We start from the raw sequence: 19,089 nt of genomic DNA, 5'->3' as shown, positions 1-19,089 counted from the left end.
TGAAATAGATATGCTATAAAAATTGGATAAAATATTTATTTAGCAATGCTGTGGTTAATATTAATAATTGTTTACTATTTATTTTTCAGACAGAACCAAAAAAAAAAAAATCACCTGAATATTTGATGCATCCTGAGCTTGCAAGCTGGATTGAGACATGATTTCTTGAAAAACAGGCACGCACTGTATCAAGTATTCAGGGAAATTTTGGATATACAAAAATGCTGATAGTGTGAAACATTGTATCAATAAAAAAAAACAGATTAAATTATGCTTTTGAACATAACTTTACTGTAAAATGACATTATCTAAATGAGCACAATCTAGCTCATTAATACTGAATCTATTAATTTCACACTTGAGGATGGATGTGTTTAAATCAAGACTTGTACGTGTCCATCCATCGAGTGTGCACACTGACTTAACCTGTTGGCAGTAAGCTTTTATTCATTTCTTTTGTCTTTTAGTCTTTCTATCTATAATAAAATAAACATTTAAAAAGCATCAGATTCACAAACATGCACACCTGCTACAAAGTTCAGTCTTTATTTACACAGAGATGAGTTACGTGTGGTCATCTTGAGTGACAGGCCGTGTGAACTTTCTGTCTGTCAGTCAGGACATCAGGCACATTTACTCCAGGAGCAGATCTGAAAAATAATAATAATAATCCTGCGGGGGCTTTGTGCTCTGTAATTTTTGGTCAGAAAATCAGCCTGTAGATTAATATCGAGGATGTGCAAGTGCCACTAGAAACTCCATTCACACCAAAGAGTCTAGGTCCTCAAGTCCCAGATTTTTTATTCATTTCTATATTATTAGCACCATGAAGAAATTCAGGCAGACTCAGTGTGCATTGCATTCTCAGTTTGATAATTAATGAAAGATTTATGTGCATGCTTCAACATTAAGATACAATTGACCAGAAATGTAATCAAATTTTTATATTATTATTACGATCATTTGAAATGTCAATTCTAATTTCGTAGGTTGTCTAAGCGCTTTGACAGTGCTCTGATATCCCTAATCAGTGCCTTTATTAATAAAGCGTTAAATTAGTTTTATAAGTCATGTCAGGGTCATCATGTCTTCATAATTACAATTACATACTAAAACCATCAGATTGCCTTTAACTAACTTCTAGTTTGGAATTAGCACTCTGCTAAGACATAATGCCTGCCATTTAGAATAAATCCATCCTTATGCTGAGCAGAAGTTTAAATATGTATGGATTTTCTTTTCCGTAATGTTTGCATAATAAGAGTCTTTCCCCAATAATGAAGGCTGTTGTAGAGTTTGTGTGGAGTTTATGTTAGCTTGCTCATTGTCTGTGCTGATGATAAGGTACTTAGCCGACTGCTGAGCCTAGTTAACGCACTGTACAGCTCTGTGTGAGGAACGTATGGCCTAGTTATTGGATTTAGTTACATTTCATTAACATCATCGCAACACTGAGGATCAGCAGCGTTTTGTGTTACTTGCTCCATTGATCTCAGCTTTTCACACTAAGATAACTCGATCGTCAGATATTTTTAGATATATTGCTCACTGAATGCCAGAGGCTGTTCTATATACTTTCATGTTTCCAGTGATTCACAAACATTTTATTGATGCCTTGTTCGATAAAAACTCCACTTTTCTTAACTGCAGCGCTCTTGTCTCGGTTGAAATAGTGCAGCCACCCAGTGTGTTAGGCACTAAAATTAATTGTCACAATTTTATTACAGGGGAAACAATAACAGCTCAACATACATATTGTTGTTGTGCCAGTGCATTTGTCAGTGGCAATCTGCCCGACCAATAATTACCATTTTTCATCATAGGTCCACATGTTTTGTTGTATAACAGCAGATGAATGGTTTATCTCTGGGGTTTTGCTTACACGGCAGAATTCCTTATTTTAGCGGCCCCCCTTGTCTGTGGCGTACCACCTCAAACATCTCCCTCTAAAAGGAATAAACACATTTGCTGGGCTGAACTCAGAAGTAAAAATAGAATAGGCGTTTTTTTTCTTTCTCCGCATCAGCTGGCAAACATGTGGGGGTGGGGGGGTCTTCTCTCGCTGCAGTATGTGCATTGTTCGTGATGGGATCTTAAATGTAATGCTGAGGCATCACCTCTCTATTACAGCTGATGTAATAGAAGGTTTTGCAGCTGAATCAAAGAGGCCCTCAGAATCCATGCTAGTGTCTTTAACTACAGTTGGACTTTCCCTCAAGAGGAAGCAGTGCTCTGCAACTGTCCTGTGTGGCTGTGCACAGTATCTGTGCTAAAAGTAAGACATGTGCGTGGGTGAGTATTATTATTCAGAGGTTAAAGGTGATGTGTGTCATTTCTTTCCTTTCACACCTTAAAGCAATTGTTCTCAACCTTTTTGACTTGAAGGCCCCCTATTAAAAACAATAATAATAATAATTACAAATTAAAACAACAATAATATATATATACAGTATATATATATATATATATATAAGAGTTGAGGGGACAAGTTATATTGTTTTAATATAGTTGTTTTAATATTAATGTTAAATATATGAATAATCATATATTATTTTAAATAATCTTGAGTCATCCAGCCTTTAGAACTTTAGTCCCCCTGTTCAAGAGTCACTGCCATTAAGGGTCAACTGACATCGCTTCTTAATATATTTTGAAGAGTAAACGATGCAATATCTATTGCCCCCATTTACTGTCCGGAGAAGTTGACGCTAGTTGCCAGAAGTCTGAGTCGTTAGGAATATTTGTGTGTGTTATTTGTTTTGTTTGTCATTTTTGGAGCTCTAAGGCTCATTCACATCAAGGACAATAACTATAACAGTGACTATAACTATAAAAATCTAATAATAATTCTATGAGAATAGGGAAGTCCTATGCTGCTGATGAATAATAAAAACATTCACAGCCAATCAGACTTTAATGAGCATAAACTGTAAAGTGGCAAACAACAAAACTGCAGAGCGTGCTTATAACGTTGACTGTTATCATCCGTTGGTATGGATGCCAATATACTTATTGTTATAGTTATCTTTCTTGGATTAACATTATATAGAATGTGTAGCCAACCACTTCAGCCGCTTCGCTGTTCTCCACTATTCTCAACTGCTTTTCCTTGCCCTCAATGGACGGTAAAAGTGTTGTAGAAGAAGTAGGACATCCAAGTATCTTTCACCAATTGTTGACAGTTGTAGACCCTTTGTTCACGTTTAAACAGGTTATGACATTGTTGGACACTAGTTGGTACTTTGGGTAATTTTCACAGCACAATTGTCTACACAATTATTAATTCTAAACTTTATAATACATTTATTTATTTAGTATTTTAATTACAAATTTAAATTAAACTGAAGGAAATTATAGATTTATATGCTTAAGGATTATTTCAACCAAACATAAAGTGTGGAAAGTAACTGCGCATGCGCCCTCTACCTGGGTCCTGAACAGAAACAAGTGAGCGCCATTCATTAAAATGGAATTTACTGTGTTTTGGATGAATAAATCAAATGCAAGTCAGGACACTTAAATCAAATTGCAATATGGACTAGTGTATGTGAATGTTAAATGGCAAATATACTATTTAAAAATGAATCCTGTGCCATTCAATCCGTGACATTCCTCATTACACAGTAAATTCAGTTTTTATGAAAGGATTCCATGATTCCGTCCACCTTTTCTGCTTTGTGGAAATCATAGGGCCCTCAATTTTCTACAAGAAGCACATTCAAAGCTACTTGTGCATCTGACCATCTCGTATATAAAAAGCTTTTTAGGGGTCGCCCACCTTTGCCTAATGGTTAAGTCGGCCTCTGGGTGCTGGAAAGGGAGAGAGGATAAAGGCAATCAGTGGGGTTTAACACGGGTATGGACAGTGACACAAAGCATGTGATAAAGGACTCAAGGTGGGTTGAGAATTCGAGTGCGTGTGAGCCAGTGAACATAACAGGATCACAGTGTCTCACATGCACACCTCAAACACATTTTGTGTCAATGGAGCCAACGATTCAAACCACATTTCCCAACAGGCTCACTTTTGACTGAATTTCCTGTCATCACTGTCATTTTGGACTCCATTTCCCATCAACATCACAGCAGATGCCATCTCCCATTACAGCCATTTAATTGGCAGTTGGCACTCTGAGCTAACTGTAGCTCTTGTCAATCATGCATGAAGATGACACAACACATATAGATAAAACAAGGTGACCGTAATTTCCAGGATGATGTTTTAATAATTACTTCATAGTAAGGACTCTTCCCCTTTTTGGCTCACAAAATGCAGCGTTATGAACGAGTGTGATAAGATGCTGCAAACATCAGGGACTGAGCCCATGATCCATTTTAAACATTAACCTGGTTAAGTCATGCTGTTAAATGCATAACCTTCTTGCAAATGCAGGTACAGTGTGTTTCCCAGTTGCCCACAGTGAACTGCTATGTTTTCTAGAAGTGTATATAATACCAAAACCTTATTATCGTATGAAATGAAATCAGTATTATGTAAACAACATTATAATTTTATATTATAAATATGTAGATGACTGTAAAGGAAACATTCCTGTCTGGGTATACCCTAGTAAAACACCTTTGTCAACATTTATTTAAAATACATTTATTTCATACTAAGTATACTTAAAATCCATTAATATATTTATTGACATATATTGACTGCAAAAAATATAATCAAATTTTATTTGGAGTATCTCTTTATTGCACAATGAACATTTCTTAATCTTATGCCTAAAATGTGTTTTAATAGCACTATTATTAAGAATTGAAAGATCTCTGTATAATATGAGTCTTTCAATGCAATATATTTAAATATATTAAGTATACTTGCAATAGCTCCACTTTAGCACAATCAGATATTCTTAAGTATATCTTTATTTGGACCTCAGCACTACTTCTGCACAATTAAAGTGCATTAAGCACAAAATGACTTTCAATTTAGCAGACTTTAAGTATACCAGTTTAGTATATCAAAAGTACAGTTTCTGGGTATTTTGTATTAAGCACATAAATATGTACATGTATTTGTAGTATACTTAGCTCAAAATAAATGTATTTCAAATACATTTTATTATATATAGCCTCTTTTTTCACTCATATTTAGAAAGTGGGCTTCATTAATGAATCTGATGCTGTTTTTATTTATTTTAAGCTTTTTGAAATCATACAACAGCTCTGTGAGATAAAAAGGCCTACATTACTGAATCTTCTCCTCCATTGAGTTAAACTGAGAACCACAGCAACTGCAGCCAACTGGCTGAAGTCAAGAACCTGATAAGTAAATGAATCATTTTGACCGGTTTTGTGAAATGAATAACAGATTCAAAATAAAGATTTGTTCTTAAATTTCTTTATATAGTGCACAAGTTAAATGGGCCACTTTTAATGATGCTTTTATAAATTATTAACCAAAAACTAATTTATTTGGTTACACAAGCAATCCATAAGGCAGTGACAATTGATGTGTCCTATCATATTATTTTAATCTGTTATCTTAAGAACCCACTGGTTTGTAGTGCAAACAGTTTTACTGTTTACTGCACAATGTTATTCTCCTCGTTTTTTACCTATAGCAGCTAATGAACCGGAAGTCTCACCCATAGGCTTATTTCCGTGTTGAAGAAAAAGGTGGATACACAAAGATATTTCTAGTAATTCTGCTGTAATTATGACAAGGCTGTTTGCTTTCAGACATTTATATTAAATTAACATGACTAATTAATTAACCACAATTTATTTTGTGAGTCCAGTGGTTATGATCTGTATTATGAAACTGTATGTTCTTCTATAGTTATTGAGGTAAAAAACCAAACAAAAAACATGTAATTGATTATTATTCATTTATTAAACGCATTTAATTCTATTATTTTAAATACTTCTAAGTCATTCTGTGGCCCCCGTAGTGGACCGCGGAGGCCTGGTTGAGAACAACTGCTGGCCATTTTTTACTGTGCACATCCTTTCTGAAACTTGACAGCTTCATTTTCGCTGTCAGTTTCCATTTTCATTTGATCATTAAAATCTCCAAAAAATTATATTGTTTTCTTTTATTTAAATTGTGGAAAATACCGAACATCAGAAATTGAAAACACATTTGGGCTATAGCCCAATAGTGGGGACTGTGGTTACCCGCCTGGTCACCAGCAGATGCAGTATGGAAGAAGAAAGGCAGCAGGTGACTGTATTAGTGATGCTTGAGTTGCAGTGTTTATAGAAGAAGGCCTGGGGCATGGCTTCCTGTTACATGACAGCTCTACAAATGGCTTTTGCCCATAAAGGCATGCTAATGCTTACAGTAAAACACTGGTTATGGTCACTGTCAAGCAGCAGCAGGGGATGTCACATTTGTTCCTCTGACTGGAGTGTGTGTCTGTGTGTTTTTGGGCCAGGGTTCATCACCTTGTATTTTAGCTTATTAAAGAGAGTAGGCAAATATTTTCAGGCAGAAATTAATGATACATTAATTCAGTTCGCACTTATATTTTGTCTAAATTTAGGATAAATATTAAAACATCATATACATAAATTCCACAGAATTCCAGTGGCTGTTGAAACAGGAAATGTGTGAAGACAAAATGTTGTTATATAAAATATTTCTTAATAAATTGAACAACTAAGTGAGCCTACTTCATTTAACAATATAATGTGCTTTTATAGCTCGATCTGGATTTAGTTTTAAAAGTGCAATTGGTCATGTGTAGTCTATGCCTCTGCAAAAGGTTTTTATTGTTTTATGTCATTAAGAATGACAAACTTGGCATTTCTTGGAAATCTTCTCAGGGGTAAAGATCTTGCATCTTTAGAGTGCATAAGAATACATTTGCAAAGAGTGAAAATGGCTTTTGACAGGTGAAGACAGGTGCAGACTTAATGTTCCTTTCACTTCCATCCATATGCAAATGTTAGAAGTGGAAGTTGGTGAACTCTTGACTAAAATGCTTCATTATATGGTGAAAGACATTTGACCAACAGACTGCTTGACTCAATACAATGTGGAGTAGATGATAGGCCTATATTTCAACAATTTGAATTATTCTTTTCTTTGTTACTTTTATTATTCAAAAGAAAAGGCAAAGAGTGTGATATCATTGGTGGAAGATATCATTTTGCAGGGTCTGAAGTAATTTCTAGTTTTTAAAGTTTAATGTGACCTTTAACAATTAACAAAAATAACACGTAATAACTCTGATTTTGTCTGATACTCTTTCCAGTGCACATAAGTATACTTGTATGCGATTATTAGTGAACGAGACTCAGTGTGTTCACAGACATGCTTGTATGTGTGTGTTGTATTGTTATTGACTGTTCAATAATTGTATTGTATCACACACACACACTCACACAGAGTTCAGTTATATCTTTTCTTTCTATCACTACCTGTTTTATATTCATTCCCTTGTGTTTTCTTCCCTGCATCTCTCCCATCTTTCTTGTGCATTTGTTGTTTTTAATGCACCTACAGTATGTTGTCGTTCTTCTCCTCTTATCTTTCTGTCTGTTTCATATTCATCCCTTTCTATTAAGCCTTCCTCATGCATCTCTCTCTGGGAGAAATGATTAATATTAATGTTTCTCCCTCTCCTCTCTTTCCTCACCCTCTGTCTCATCCTCTTAACATTACCCTTTCTCTATATCTGTTCCTTACTGTCTGTCTCTCATTCACATTTCACTTGGATCTCTCTCTCTCTCTGTTTCAGTATTCATCTATTAGTGTTGATGATTATTTTCTATCCCTGCAGCTGTACAGTCATCTATCAGTTTAATAATCTCTCCATCCTTCTGCCCTCCTCTCTCTCTCTCTCTATCTCTCCATCTCCTGTCTCTCTTCCTCTCTCATTTTTCACTGTGCCGAAGTGTAAAATGCTGTGTTAAATGAACATGCATGTCAGAGTATGATAATTAGGGACATCATCATTAGTAACGGCCCGTGTCTCATTGGATAGCCTTATATAAGGTTACTGGAGTCTAAATAACCTGAGAGAGCTAAGCCCCCTTGCATGGGGTTCAGGTTGAATTAGCCATCCATCAGCCGAAACACATTGCACCAGTTAATGCTGCTCTAAGACCCCATGGGCCTCAAGGCTATGGGCGAGTATGGACAGAAAGATTAGCACCATAGTTCACACGTGCAGTATTATTGTAGAAAAGCACAAGGGAGCTAAGCACACAAATCTGGTGAAGGTGAAAGTGTAGCTAGATCTGTTTTGCGTATTCCGTAAAGCCAGGATCCAGAATGAACACTCGCCAGATACGAGTAAAATGTGATTGTGGCATTTATGAAAACGTTTGATGCTCTCTAGCAACATAATACATGGTTTAAATTTAAAGAAGATTAGTGTGACCATCAAACTTGAATCATTTAAAGTCACAACAGAAGATTGTGTTGTGACATCTGATTAAAAATCAACTACTGCTACTAAAAAACTACTATAATCTACTTAAGAAAACGATTAGAAAACAATAGCTTGGATAAAGGTTTGGTTATTTCCTGCAAACTCCATGTGGCAAGACATTATGCTTCCCAAATGTAAATGAGGAACAACATTTCTATGAGTCTCACTGTCTTTATGACAGATGCAGTTTTAATGGGAGGATATTGTCTCATTTACCATATGATGCTGCTAGTGATACCCATCAAAAAATAAATAAATAAATTGTCATATGAACAAAGCATTTTTATTAAAAATGTTGAATAATACACTTATATGGCTGGTATGAAGTATTAAGCTTGTAATTTTTCTTCATTCACCTGCCACTGGCCAGTGTGTGGTTGAAAGCTGATTTTGGACCTTGCATACAGCAGTCAATTTGAAGTCTAGGATGTTGTTTTTGATGTCTGTTGGTCATAAAACACATGAATATCTATAAAGAGGATCATTAACATGCACAGAGAGAGACACGAATCTGGGTGCATTATCAGTGTACAGTCATTGAGTTGTCCAAACAAGACTGTATATGTAACATCAATAGTCTTTGCATTCCTAAAAACTATTTTTGTCCTTTTTAAATTGATCCATTAATTTCCTTATTGTGTGGCATTTTAGCTTTTATATGAACTGGAAATATTTGACTCTATAGGAGTAAGAGAACATGACTTTCTTCTTTGTTTCTCTTTTGCAGTAAAACATGCATTCATCACAAAGAGGCCTGTCAAAAAAGAGGACCTGTTAATGTAAAGACGACACAACTTATGTAACTGTACCTGTATGAAAAAATAAACAAGGACAAAACACACCACCAACCAAGGAGACTGAATATTTCCACTGAAAAATGCAGAAGTGACATCCATTGCAGAAGGAATCTACAGCTGTTAAAAGAGACAGTGTTCAAGAGACATTGGAATCAGCCTACCATCCTCTTTGGAACACAGGAAGGGTCATGACCCAGTTGCCATGCGCATCACCACGGTGACCAGCCTTCCTAGTCCCTCCCCCCCCCTCCTCTTATTGGTTCAGCAGCTGTTGTGGCTCATCCTCCCAGGTCAAGAGGCAGTCGGAGCCGCCTCCACCTGTCCCACTCCATGCAGTTGTTCTAATCAAGCTAGTCGAGTGATCTGTACAAGACGAAACTTAGAAGAGGTGCCCGACAGTATATCAAACAACACACGATACCTCAACTTACAGGAGAACTCAATACAGGTAAATTCTGACTGCACCATTCTTTTTCCAATCAGGCTTTGGGAGAGGATGTTTATGTTGGTTTGTTTCTTAGATTTATTGAGTGTCAGTTTTGCTAATGCTGCTTGAAGACTGAGTTGTGTTAGCACAAATGACTCAGCCGGTCGCCGTGATTTTGCCAAGACATATTCCTGGATTAACATCTTTTGATGATCCTGGGTCAACAGTATTGTCCAAAAATATAGACTTAACCCAATCCCTACCCCTAAACCTAACCCTACCCATAATTCATTCCTAAAATCAGTGGGAAATGATAGCTGATTAACAAGGGTGTAAAGAACCTAACCCTGATTGTAAGCCTAACAGATATTTCCTGAAAAGTTATATCTCAATTCTGATTGGTTGATTGGAATGTTGTTCCAGGATCAACAAGGATGTTGATCCAGGAACATGTTGTACTTGGTGAAATCATGCTCACCGGCTCAGCCTTGCTCAAATATTGAGGTTTAAGTTTGAAGTCAGGTGTTAATATGACCTACTTTAAGTGTGAATGTTTAGATTTATTCTTAAGATGAAAAGATGCGAGCAAATACACTGCTCACCCCGACAGTGAAAGTGTTAACTAAAAACAAGCCTATTAAAAATTTATAATAATAATAATGCTTTTCATCAAGCCACCGTTTAAGCATAACAATTCTGATTTGGTTTGTTGTGTCCTCAAGCCCCACTTGAAATGATTAAAAATCTAAAAATGTTTTAATACCTGAAGGCATCCTAGATTCTTTGGCTTCTATCTCTCCCTTAGCTTTTTACCAAGAGTGCAGCTCTGACACATTCCACCCTCCTCTTCAAAACCCCAACCCAGTGTGTTTAACACCCTCCTCCCCTCCCCTGCTCTATATACAGAGGGGATTGTGGCAGTAGGCCAGGAGGAAGCTTCTCGCTGCCCAAGAAAAGCAGTTCTGGCTACATCCGATGCACAGAGACAAATTGTTTTAGAACCCACGGCATTTAGGGTTTGTGAATATTCTCTAGTCTTTTCATTATTTTTTTTCATCAGGTTTTAGCACATTAATATCATGACGGTTTCCACCATTACTGAGATTTACAGTTGCAAGCCATTTATATGGGGGGGGGGGTTTGAAGGGGCCGTTTACTCAAACATTTTGTCATTATTTACTCATCTTCATGTCGCTTAAAACCGGTATGCTGTTCTGTGGAAAATTAGAGCTTTTTGAGAAATCCTTATGCAGTACTTTTCCTTTCAGTTAACAATTTATGTTAGGATACAAAAACGGATACGCAATAAAAGTATTCCATCTGCTGTTTTAAAGCCGCATGATAATGGTGTGTGAGAACAGACGTAATGTTTTTTAATTCATTAGTCATTTATATCCTCTCTAAATTGGTCCAGTGCCCTGTGGCAGATTTAACTTAGACACTAAACAGCATTTGTTTGTGTGTCAGAATTTAACATGGTTCAAATGCCAGTTCAAATGTGTTGAATTATATTTGGGTGCTACTGCGGATGGTAAGATTTGCCCTGAACAGCAACTTTTTTTCTGTTCCTTGCACAGAGCTGTCATATGGATTAATTTAAAAGTGATTTTATGTTGTTGTTTTTTGAGATGAAAAAAATTATCACTATGATCTGAAAAAAAAAAACAGCTTGAAGATTCTTCAAAAATTCCCCTTTTGTGTTTCACTGATTAAAAATAACAGGATACGGTTTTGGAACAACATGAGGTTGAGAAAAAAGGGACACAATTTTTTATTTTTGGGTGAACTATTCCTTTAATGTGTTTTTCTTCAAACATTAAGAGTGGCTGATAACAACTTGCAGAACAGCATTTCTGTAAAGCACAACAAACAGTAATGGATGTTCTTTCTTTATCTATGACTTTATATTTTCTATAATGTACATCCTTTACAGAAACATTATATCACACACAATTTTAATCCTAAACTTGTACCTGCAATTTTCTCACTCAGGTGATAAAATCAGACACGTTCAAACATTTGCGGCACCTGGAGATCCTCCAGCTCTCCAAGAACCAGATTCGTCAGATAGAGGTGGGTGCTTTCAATGGCCTCCCAAACCTCAACACTCTGGAACTGTTTGACAACCGCCTCACGCTGGTGCCATCGCAAGCTTTTGAGTACCTCAGCAAGCTGCGGGAACTTTGGTTACGAAATAATCCCATTGAGACTTTACCAGGCTATGCCTTTCACCGCGTCCCCTCGCTGCGGCGTCTTGACCTAGGTGAACTTAAGAAACTGGATTATATATCTGATGCAGCCTTTGTCGGACTCATCAACCTGCGCTACCTGAACTTAGGTATGTGTGGCCTAAAGGACATCCCTAACTTGACTCCCCTGGTGCGACTGGAGGAACTAGAGTTGTCTGGGAACCGTCTTGAAATCATCAGACCCGGATCCTTCCAAGGCCTGGAATCTTTGCGCAAACTATGGCTCATGCACTCTCAGATGTCGGTCATCGAGCGCAATGCTTTTGATGATCTCAAGAACCTAGAGGAGCTTAACCTATCCCACAATTCCCTGCACTCTCTGCCCCATGACCTTTTCACACCATTGCAGAAGCTGGAACGAGTGCACCTCAATCACAACCCATGGGTGTGCAACTGCGATGTGCTTTGGTTAAGCTGGTGGCTGAAAGAAACTGTGCCAAGCAACACAACTTGTTGTGCACGATGCCATGCACCACCCTACCTTAAGGGAAAGTACATAGGAGAGCTAGACCAGAGCCATTTCACCTGCTATGCCCCCGTCATTGTGGAGCCACCCACTGACCTCAATGTGACCGAGGGCATGGCTGCTGAGCTCAAGTGTCGCACCACTACCTCCATGACCTCTGTGAACTGGATCACACCAAATGGCACCCTAATGACCCATGGCTCCTATAGGGTCAGTATTTCCGTTCTGCATGATGGCACACTGAATTTCACCAATGTAACTCTGCGTGACACTGGCCAATACACCTGCATTGTGACCAACTCAGCTGGGAACACAACGGCAACTGCTGTCCTAAATGTGACCGCAGCAGACGTCAGTGTCAACTACACCTACTTCACCACGGTCACTGTAGAAATGGTGGAGTCTACGGGAGAAGAAGATTCAGTATTGCATACCTTCACAGAGACCATCCATATTCCCGGGCCTAAACCTTCTGGGCACCCCTGGCAAGAAGTTGTCCCAACTACTGCCTCTTCTCTCTCAATCCTTAGCTCATCATCCTCCCCCCGAGCAACCAAACCCACTTTCACTGTCCCTATTTCTGAGCCCAGCTATCCCTCTGGACTAGATGATGTGATGAAGACCACCAAGATCATAATCGGTTGCTTCGTGGCCATAACCTTCATGGCTGCCGTCATGCTGGTGGTGTTCTACAAACTGAGGAAGCAGCATCAGTTACACAAACACCACGGGCCGGCGCGAGCCATTGAGATCATTAATGTCGAAGATGAGATTGGACCGGGAACGGGCATCCGTGGCAGCGGCATCTCAGGAGGATCCACAGTACCGCAAGGAGGGTCAGGCGGAGGCGGACAGAGCTTGCGTCTGCAACACTCTGAAATTGTCAACCTCCCAAACCTTGCACGAGCAGAGCATCTCAACCATTACTACAAGCCCCATCACTTCAACAATAACATGATGGGTCTGGGCCTTGGCGGAGGTCTAAACAATAACAACAACCCTTCGCCCTGCTCCCAGGCCCAGACTACCCCCATCTCTTACACGCATGTGCCAGTCTCTGCAAGTAATACATCATGCTCCATGCCTTCTCCAATGCCTCTGCCGACCCTTGGCATCCACGGGTCACTGAAAGGCCTGATGGGTAAAGGGCAGAACCCACAGATTGAGCCGTTGCTTTTCAAAAGTGGCTCCAAGGAGAATGTCCAAGAAACCCAGATCTGAATTTGAGAAAGAGAGTAAGGGAGAGAGGGAGAAAGGTAAATGTACAGATAAAAGATGGAGAAACAGTATCAGGGAGACAGAAACAGATGAAGGGTATTGACTGTTCAACCCCTATGGGTATGTTCTCAGGAGTAATGAGAAAGGCAGACCCAGCATTGTATGAAATATTACCTACACAAGAATACAAGATACAGCTGTGAAATCACTACCAAGTACATACACTGGCAAAGAGTGTGGGAATTTCTAGATGGAAGTCAAGCAACGACTCTGCTGTTTAAAATCACCATCTTTACATTACTCTGATCCGCACGTATGAAGGGGATCATCAGACATCAGCAAACAAAACCACATTTGCCAATAAGATATAAATCAATATGTTTTTGTGTAATGCAAGATTGATAATTATGTGCCAAACTTGTACCAATCTGTGCCAAAGCAAAATCTTTGCACATCAGCCTCACTACGCATGTGTACAGACAAAAGATTTATGCGTATACAGTTCTCCATTAATAAAGCAGAGATGCTATAAAAATCAAAACCATACACACCATTAGGTAGGAAGTGTATATAGAAATACATGAACAACCCTAAGTATTTATAGACAGTAGCTGAGAACGAAAACTCACATGTGTAAATGGTTTAGTGAACCGTAAAACACAGATAACAAAATGGATCATTCAAATTTTTGAGAGGTTTGCAGTCTATGAAGGAAAGATGGATTAGTATACCAGCAACTGTGTAGACGGCTTATGTTTCAAGATGATGGACTCGGTTTCTCCCCTTTCTCGAAGGCTCTCACAGTTGAGGGGAAGAGATGAAAACGAACAAGAACATCAAAAAGACAATGAAAGATATACACATTTTAAGAGAATATATAAACTATGAAAGTATACATGATATATAAATATATTTTCATTCAGAGAAATAAATTATGAAGAATCTTTGCATTTTTCTGACTGAAAGCCACGGCTTTTGAAGAATTAGCAGCTGCTGTTGTAGCGCTTTGTCACTTATAATTCGTTTCTCTGCATAAAAACAAATGTCTGAAACTAGTACACCCTCCCAGGACTTAAGGGCATCCTGAGAAGACGGAGGGACAGAGATGGATATTCTGGTAAAGTGTTTTTGATTTCAGATACTTTGGCTTTGTTTTTTAAGTCTTAATAGGTTTCCCTTTCCTGCTCTATAACTAACAGGGGTCATTGAAGAGAGGTAATTTTAATTAACATTATAAATACACTACTGTTTGATTCTGCAGGCGTTTGACACCCAAATTGGGTCAATATCAGTTAACACCATTCCCAACAGAATTATAAAAAGACAGTAATGATGATAGTATGCAATGCAGTGGAAAGAAAAATGCTGTAAACGCTGATATACATGCTGCTATACTGAGAAAATATATTTTAGTGCGATGTTTTAGTAAAATCTGATTTGAAAGTTGAGTAAAAAGAGGCTCCTGTTGACATTACATTACTACTACTATCATCATTATTGAAAAACATCCAGTGTCAAAAGCATAGCGGATTTTTTACCTAGAGGTGATGTTTGTTTTTCATTGTGTAAAAAGTGATTGTCGCTACAGCTGATAATCCCCTCAGTGAAGCTGGAATAGCAGTGGACGTACTGACAGTGACAACAATTTGCTTGATGCATTACAAAGCCACTACAACAACTCCTCCAAACAAGGAAATGGATGGGCCTTAAAATGGCTCCCTCAATGGCCTGTCCCCTCTCTTTTGTACAAGACAAAAACTTTACCAGGACCCTGCTTTTTTGCCAACGTGAATCAACAAGATTTCGGATGGAACACAAACTCTGGTGATTTCTGCAGGGGTAAAATGGATTATTGCGAACACTGTGTGCAGACATGTGGACGGAACTACTGTTTGAGCTGAAAGCGAACAGAGGACAGCTTTTGAAAGGTAAGAGAAAACCCACTCAGTGAGCGAGATTGGAGTTTGGAAAGCTTTTTTTAAATGAAAATGGACAAATAAATGACAACTATAGAAACTTATAGAGCTCTTTTAAAACTAAAACTATTATGATAATAAGTGTCTTTCATTATTTGTTTTTATCTAGTTTCTTTTAGTTTTGTTTTGTTTTTTTCAAAATCAAGTGTTATCTTAATTGTAATATTGTTATTGTTATTATAATTAGCTAATATTACACTCGTTATAATTACGAAAAATGTTCTGTTAGCAGAAGTCATTTCAAAATTTAAAAAAAAGAAAAAAATATCTATATATATACATAAATGGCACACAAACTGGCAACTGAAATTGTGAAACTTGGTGGCATTGATTTGTTCTATGTTTTTGTCTTTTCTTTTTCTCATGTATTTGAGGTATCACTGTATGTAACCCTTAGAGCTTACGGCTTGGAGACAGTTCTCCTGAGATGCAGACAGAATGTGATTTGGCTGGTGGTAGCGTTCTTCTCTGCAGAGAAAGAGATATGAGAGAGAGAGACAGGGAGGAAAGAGAGAGACCGGGTTTCTGATACACACTCGTTCTCAGAATGTCACCCATTATCAGTGCCGAGAAGTGTGACTGTGCCGTGTCAACACCCTGTTGCCACGGCGACATGCCTTCGCACTAATGTGCCAAACACTGTCAGAGCCAGGGTGCCATCTTTGTGGGTCCCAGTGCCTGTATTTGTCAAACCTTGTTAGCCTACAACACATGCAAATATGCACACGCGAGCACATCGGCGTGTCAATTGTCATCTGACATATTGGCGCACCCATACTCTGGCACAGCGTCCCAACAGGTTCCTATGGTGAGGTTTCCCTGGCAACTGTTGCTTCTGTGACAGTCCCCATCACAGCGTTTGGATCTCAGATGCAAATGCGAGGATGGAGCCTGTATAGGATGCCATTTATGAGGACATAACCATTGCCATCCATGTTCTTATATCAGAAATTAGCATATTCGCAGTACACTGCATATCAATAAACCTCCTTTCTGTTGACATTCATGAACCTTGAGTAGCAGTCATCGAGATGTCCGTATCTAACGCCATTGATCTTCCATAGGCACATCGTCCTCTACACTCGAAATTATCATATTCTCCCTCTCATGCAGGAGATTTGCATATGTTCATTTGCTTCTCGGGTGATTAACATACACATCTGTTTGTGTGTGTGTGTGCATATGTGTGTACCAGACAGTAATCGTATTACATTTGTGCTCAAGGCATATGCTCTCTTTCCAAAGCAACTTACAAGAAAGTATTGCCAAGCAGATTGGTACTGGGACAGGGCAGAGACTGTTATAACATATCGCATATCTCACAATCTTCACCTAGCCTGCAACCTCAGATATCTCTCGCTTCCTAAAGTCTTACAAAGCATGCAAAAGCTGTGACAAAGGTAGGAAGACAGGAGCCCTCTCTCTCCCTCGTAGCACTGCGGTATCTGAGTCACAGGGCCCAACACACTCATACACATCGAGCCGACCAATCTCAGCTCTCTCATAAGCTCGCTTTGCAGAGAAATACCCTGCCCACCAGCTGGTTAGGACTTATGCAAAGAGCACCAGAGAGTGTGGTGTCACGGGTTTTGGCTTAAACATGTGTCTGTGTGTGAGTGTATGAAAACAATGAAACTGGCCATTTCAACTTTCGTAAGCTTATTTGTAGACATTCATGTTTTTTGACCAATGTTTTTCATTGATATAGTTTTTGTTGCCCTCACGTGTATGTGTTTGTATGTGTGGGAAAGAGCGAGTTTTGGCTGTGTGTTTTACTGTAAGAGACTGTTGTCATTGAGTGTGCATGTGGTGAGCTTGACAACATCAGTTGGGATTTTCCGGGGTGTTTTTTTTTTTTTTTCTAATACCCCGATGGAGAAGTCAGGGGACAGCCAGCTCAATTTCCAGCCAGCTGAAGTGGTGGAAGGAACTTCCCTAGTAGTAGTCATGATACATAATTCAGAAATGCAGACATGCGACAATGGTCCCTTTTTTTTCTTTTTTGCAGACATGCTCAGACTTTGACAGACAAATCTAGGGCAGCTCTTGCTTTTGGGTGTGGGGGGTAAATATCTTATTCTCGCATTTACTTCAAAGATTTGTATTTGATTGTTTGCACTTTGATCCTGGATTTATCAGCAGAAGGTCTATAGCATTGGTTCCTCAGTCTGAATCACAAAACCAAGAACAACTGGCTTCTATTCATTTGAGAGTGTGTTGCTAGAATATCAATTGCATCCAAACCATACTTCAGCCCTACTGCTGGTGAGGGTCAGTTTCTAAAGCAGCTGCGAAGGATGGTGTCATTCTTCACATATAAAACTGGTTCATTGTAATTGTCAGGGCTAGAAAGAAGAGACAAATCTTTCATGGCAGGGTGTGGATGTAGCTTGTGTCCCTAACAAACACAGTTTTTACAGAGTTGCACAGAACGTCACGACACTCTGACACTAATGCTCCCAATTTTGAGAATATATACATATTTAAATATATACGCTACACATTCAAAAGTTTCAAATTTTTATATCCGTTTTTCCATAAGGATGCATTAAATTGATCAAGAATTACAGTAAAGACTTTAATATTGTTGCATAGCATTTCTATTTCAAAGGAATTCTGTTCTTTTGAAATTTCTATTCATCAAAAAAAAAAAAAATGTATCATGGTTTCCACAAAAATAGTAGTAGCAATCTTTTCAATATAAAAACTTTTTTAATCAAAATTAAAAAAAAAAAAATTTAATCAAGTAGCAAATTGGCATGTTAGACTGATTTCTGAAGAATCATGTGACATTGAAGACTGGAGTAATGATGCTGAAAATTCAGCTTTACCACTAGAAGAAATTACAATTAAAAACAATTTACAATAGAAAACAGTTTAAAATTGTAATAAATTGATTAACTAAATGCAGCTTTGGTGAGCATAAGAAAACATGAAAAAGATCTTTGTGTGTGTATAAAATATATAGAAAAATATAACACTCTTAGATATATTCTCTAAAAACAACTATATCTCTGGCATTTTAAATTGAATTCTCTTTTATGACAGACTTTTATTGAATTCTGTTATTATTGTAATTGGCAGGATATTTGCACATAAAACTCTTGTCCTCTGCTCTGATGCCGAGAGTGAAAGAGAGCGAGAGGACCAGTGTGTTGTTCAACCCTGAAGACTTATTTAGCCCCTGAGATTGAGTGTGTGTGACAGATTTGGAATTGAGCATTAAAACAGCTTGAGTGTGTGCGGCAAAAGTCACACATAATGATTTATTGTTTTAGGGAGCGCGTGTATGGTTTGTTTGAACATGTGCCTCGTTTGCCATTGCAGTTGTTGTGTGGGCTTCCTGATATCCATCAGGACATTTATGTGCGTGTTTGTTTGAGGGGTTTTATGAAGAGAATGAGATCAGTTGTTCACAACTTCTCTTTGCGTCATTGCACTGATCTGTACAAGAGCCTGCAACAGCTTGTCAAACACTGATTGCCCCTGAACACACACACTAATGTAAGATTGTATCCTAGACCCTCACCCCAGTCAGTAAAGAGCACTTCTACCCACCT

The 19,089-nt window shown here is 38.2% G+C and overlaps 1 protein-coding gene across 1 annotated transcript in view; it reads left to right on the top strand.

The window, feature by feature from the left end:
* Positions 1-18,102, top strand: part of LOC132149126 (leucine-rich repeat-containing protein 4B-like) — a 39,939-nt gene extending 21,837 nt beyond the window's left edge. The window contains exons 2-3 of the mRNA XM_059558077.1: positions 9,124-9,641; positions 11,613-18,102. Coding sequence (XP_059414060.1) covers positions 9,396-9,641; positions 11,613-13,556 — 2,190 coding nt within the window. The 5' untranslated portion in view covers positions 9,124-9,395 and the 3' untranslated portion in view covers positions 13,557-18,102. The remainder of the gene's footprint in view (positions 1-9,123; positions 9,642-11,612) is intronic.
* Positions 18,103-19,089: the final 987 nt, after the last annotated feature.

The sequence above is a fragment of the Carassius carassius genome, chromosome 9, assembly GCF_963082965.1.
Source record: "Carassius carassius chromosome 9, fCarCar2.1, whole genome shotgun sequence".
NCBI lineage: Eukaryota > Metazoa > Chordata > Actinopteri > Cypriniformes > Cyprinidae > Carassius > Carassius carassius.
Note: the sequence above shows the minus strand (reverse complement) of the source record. Positions and strands in the feature narration are given on the sequence as shown.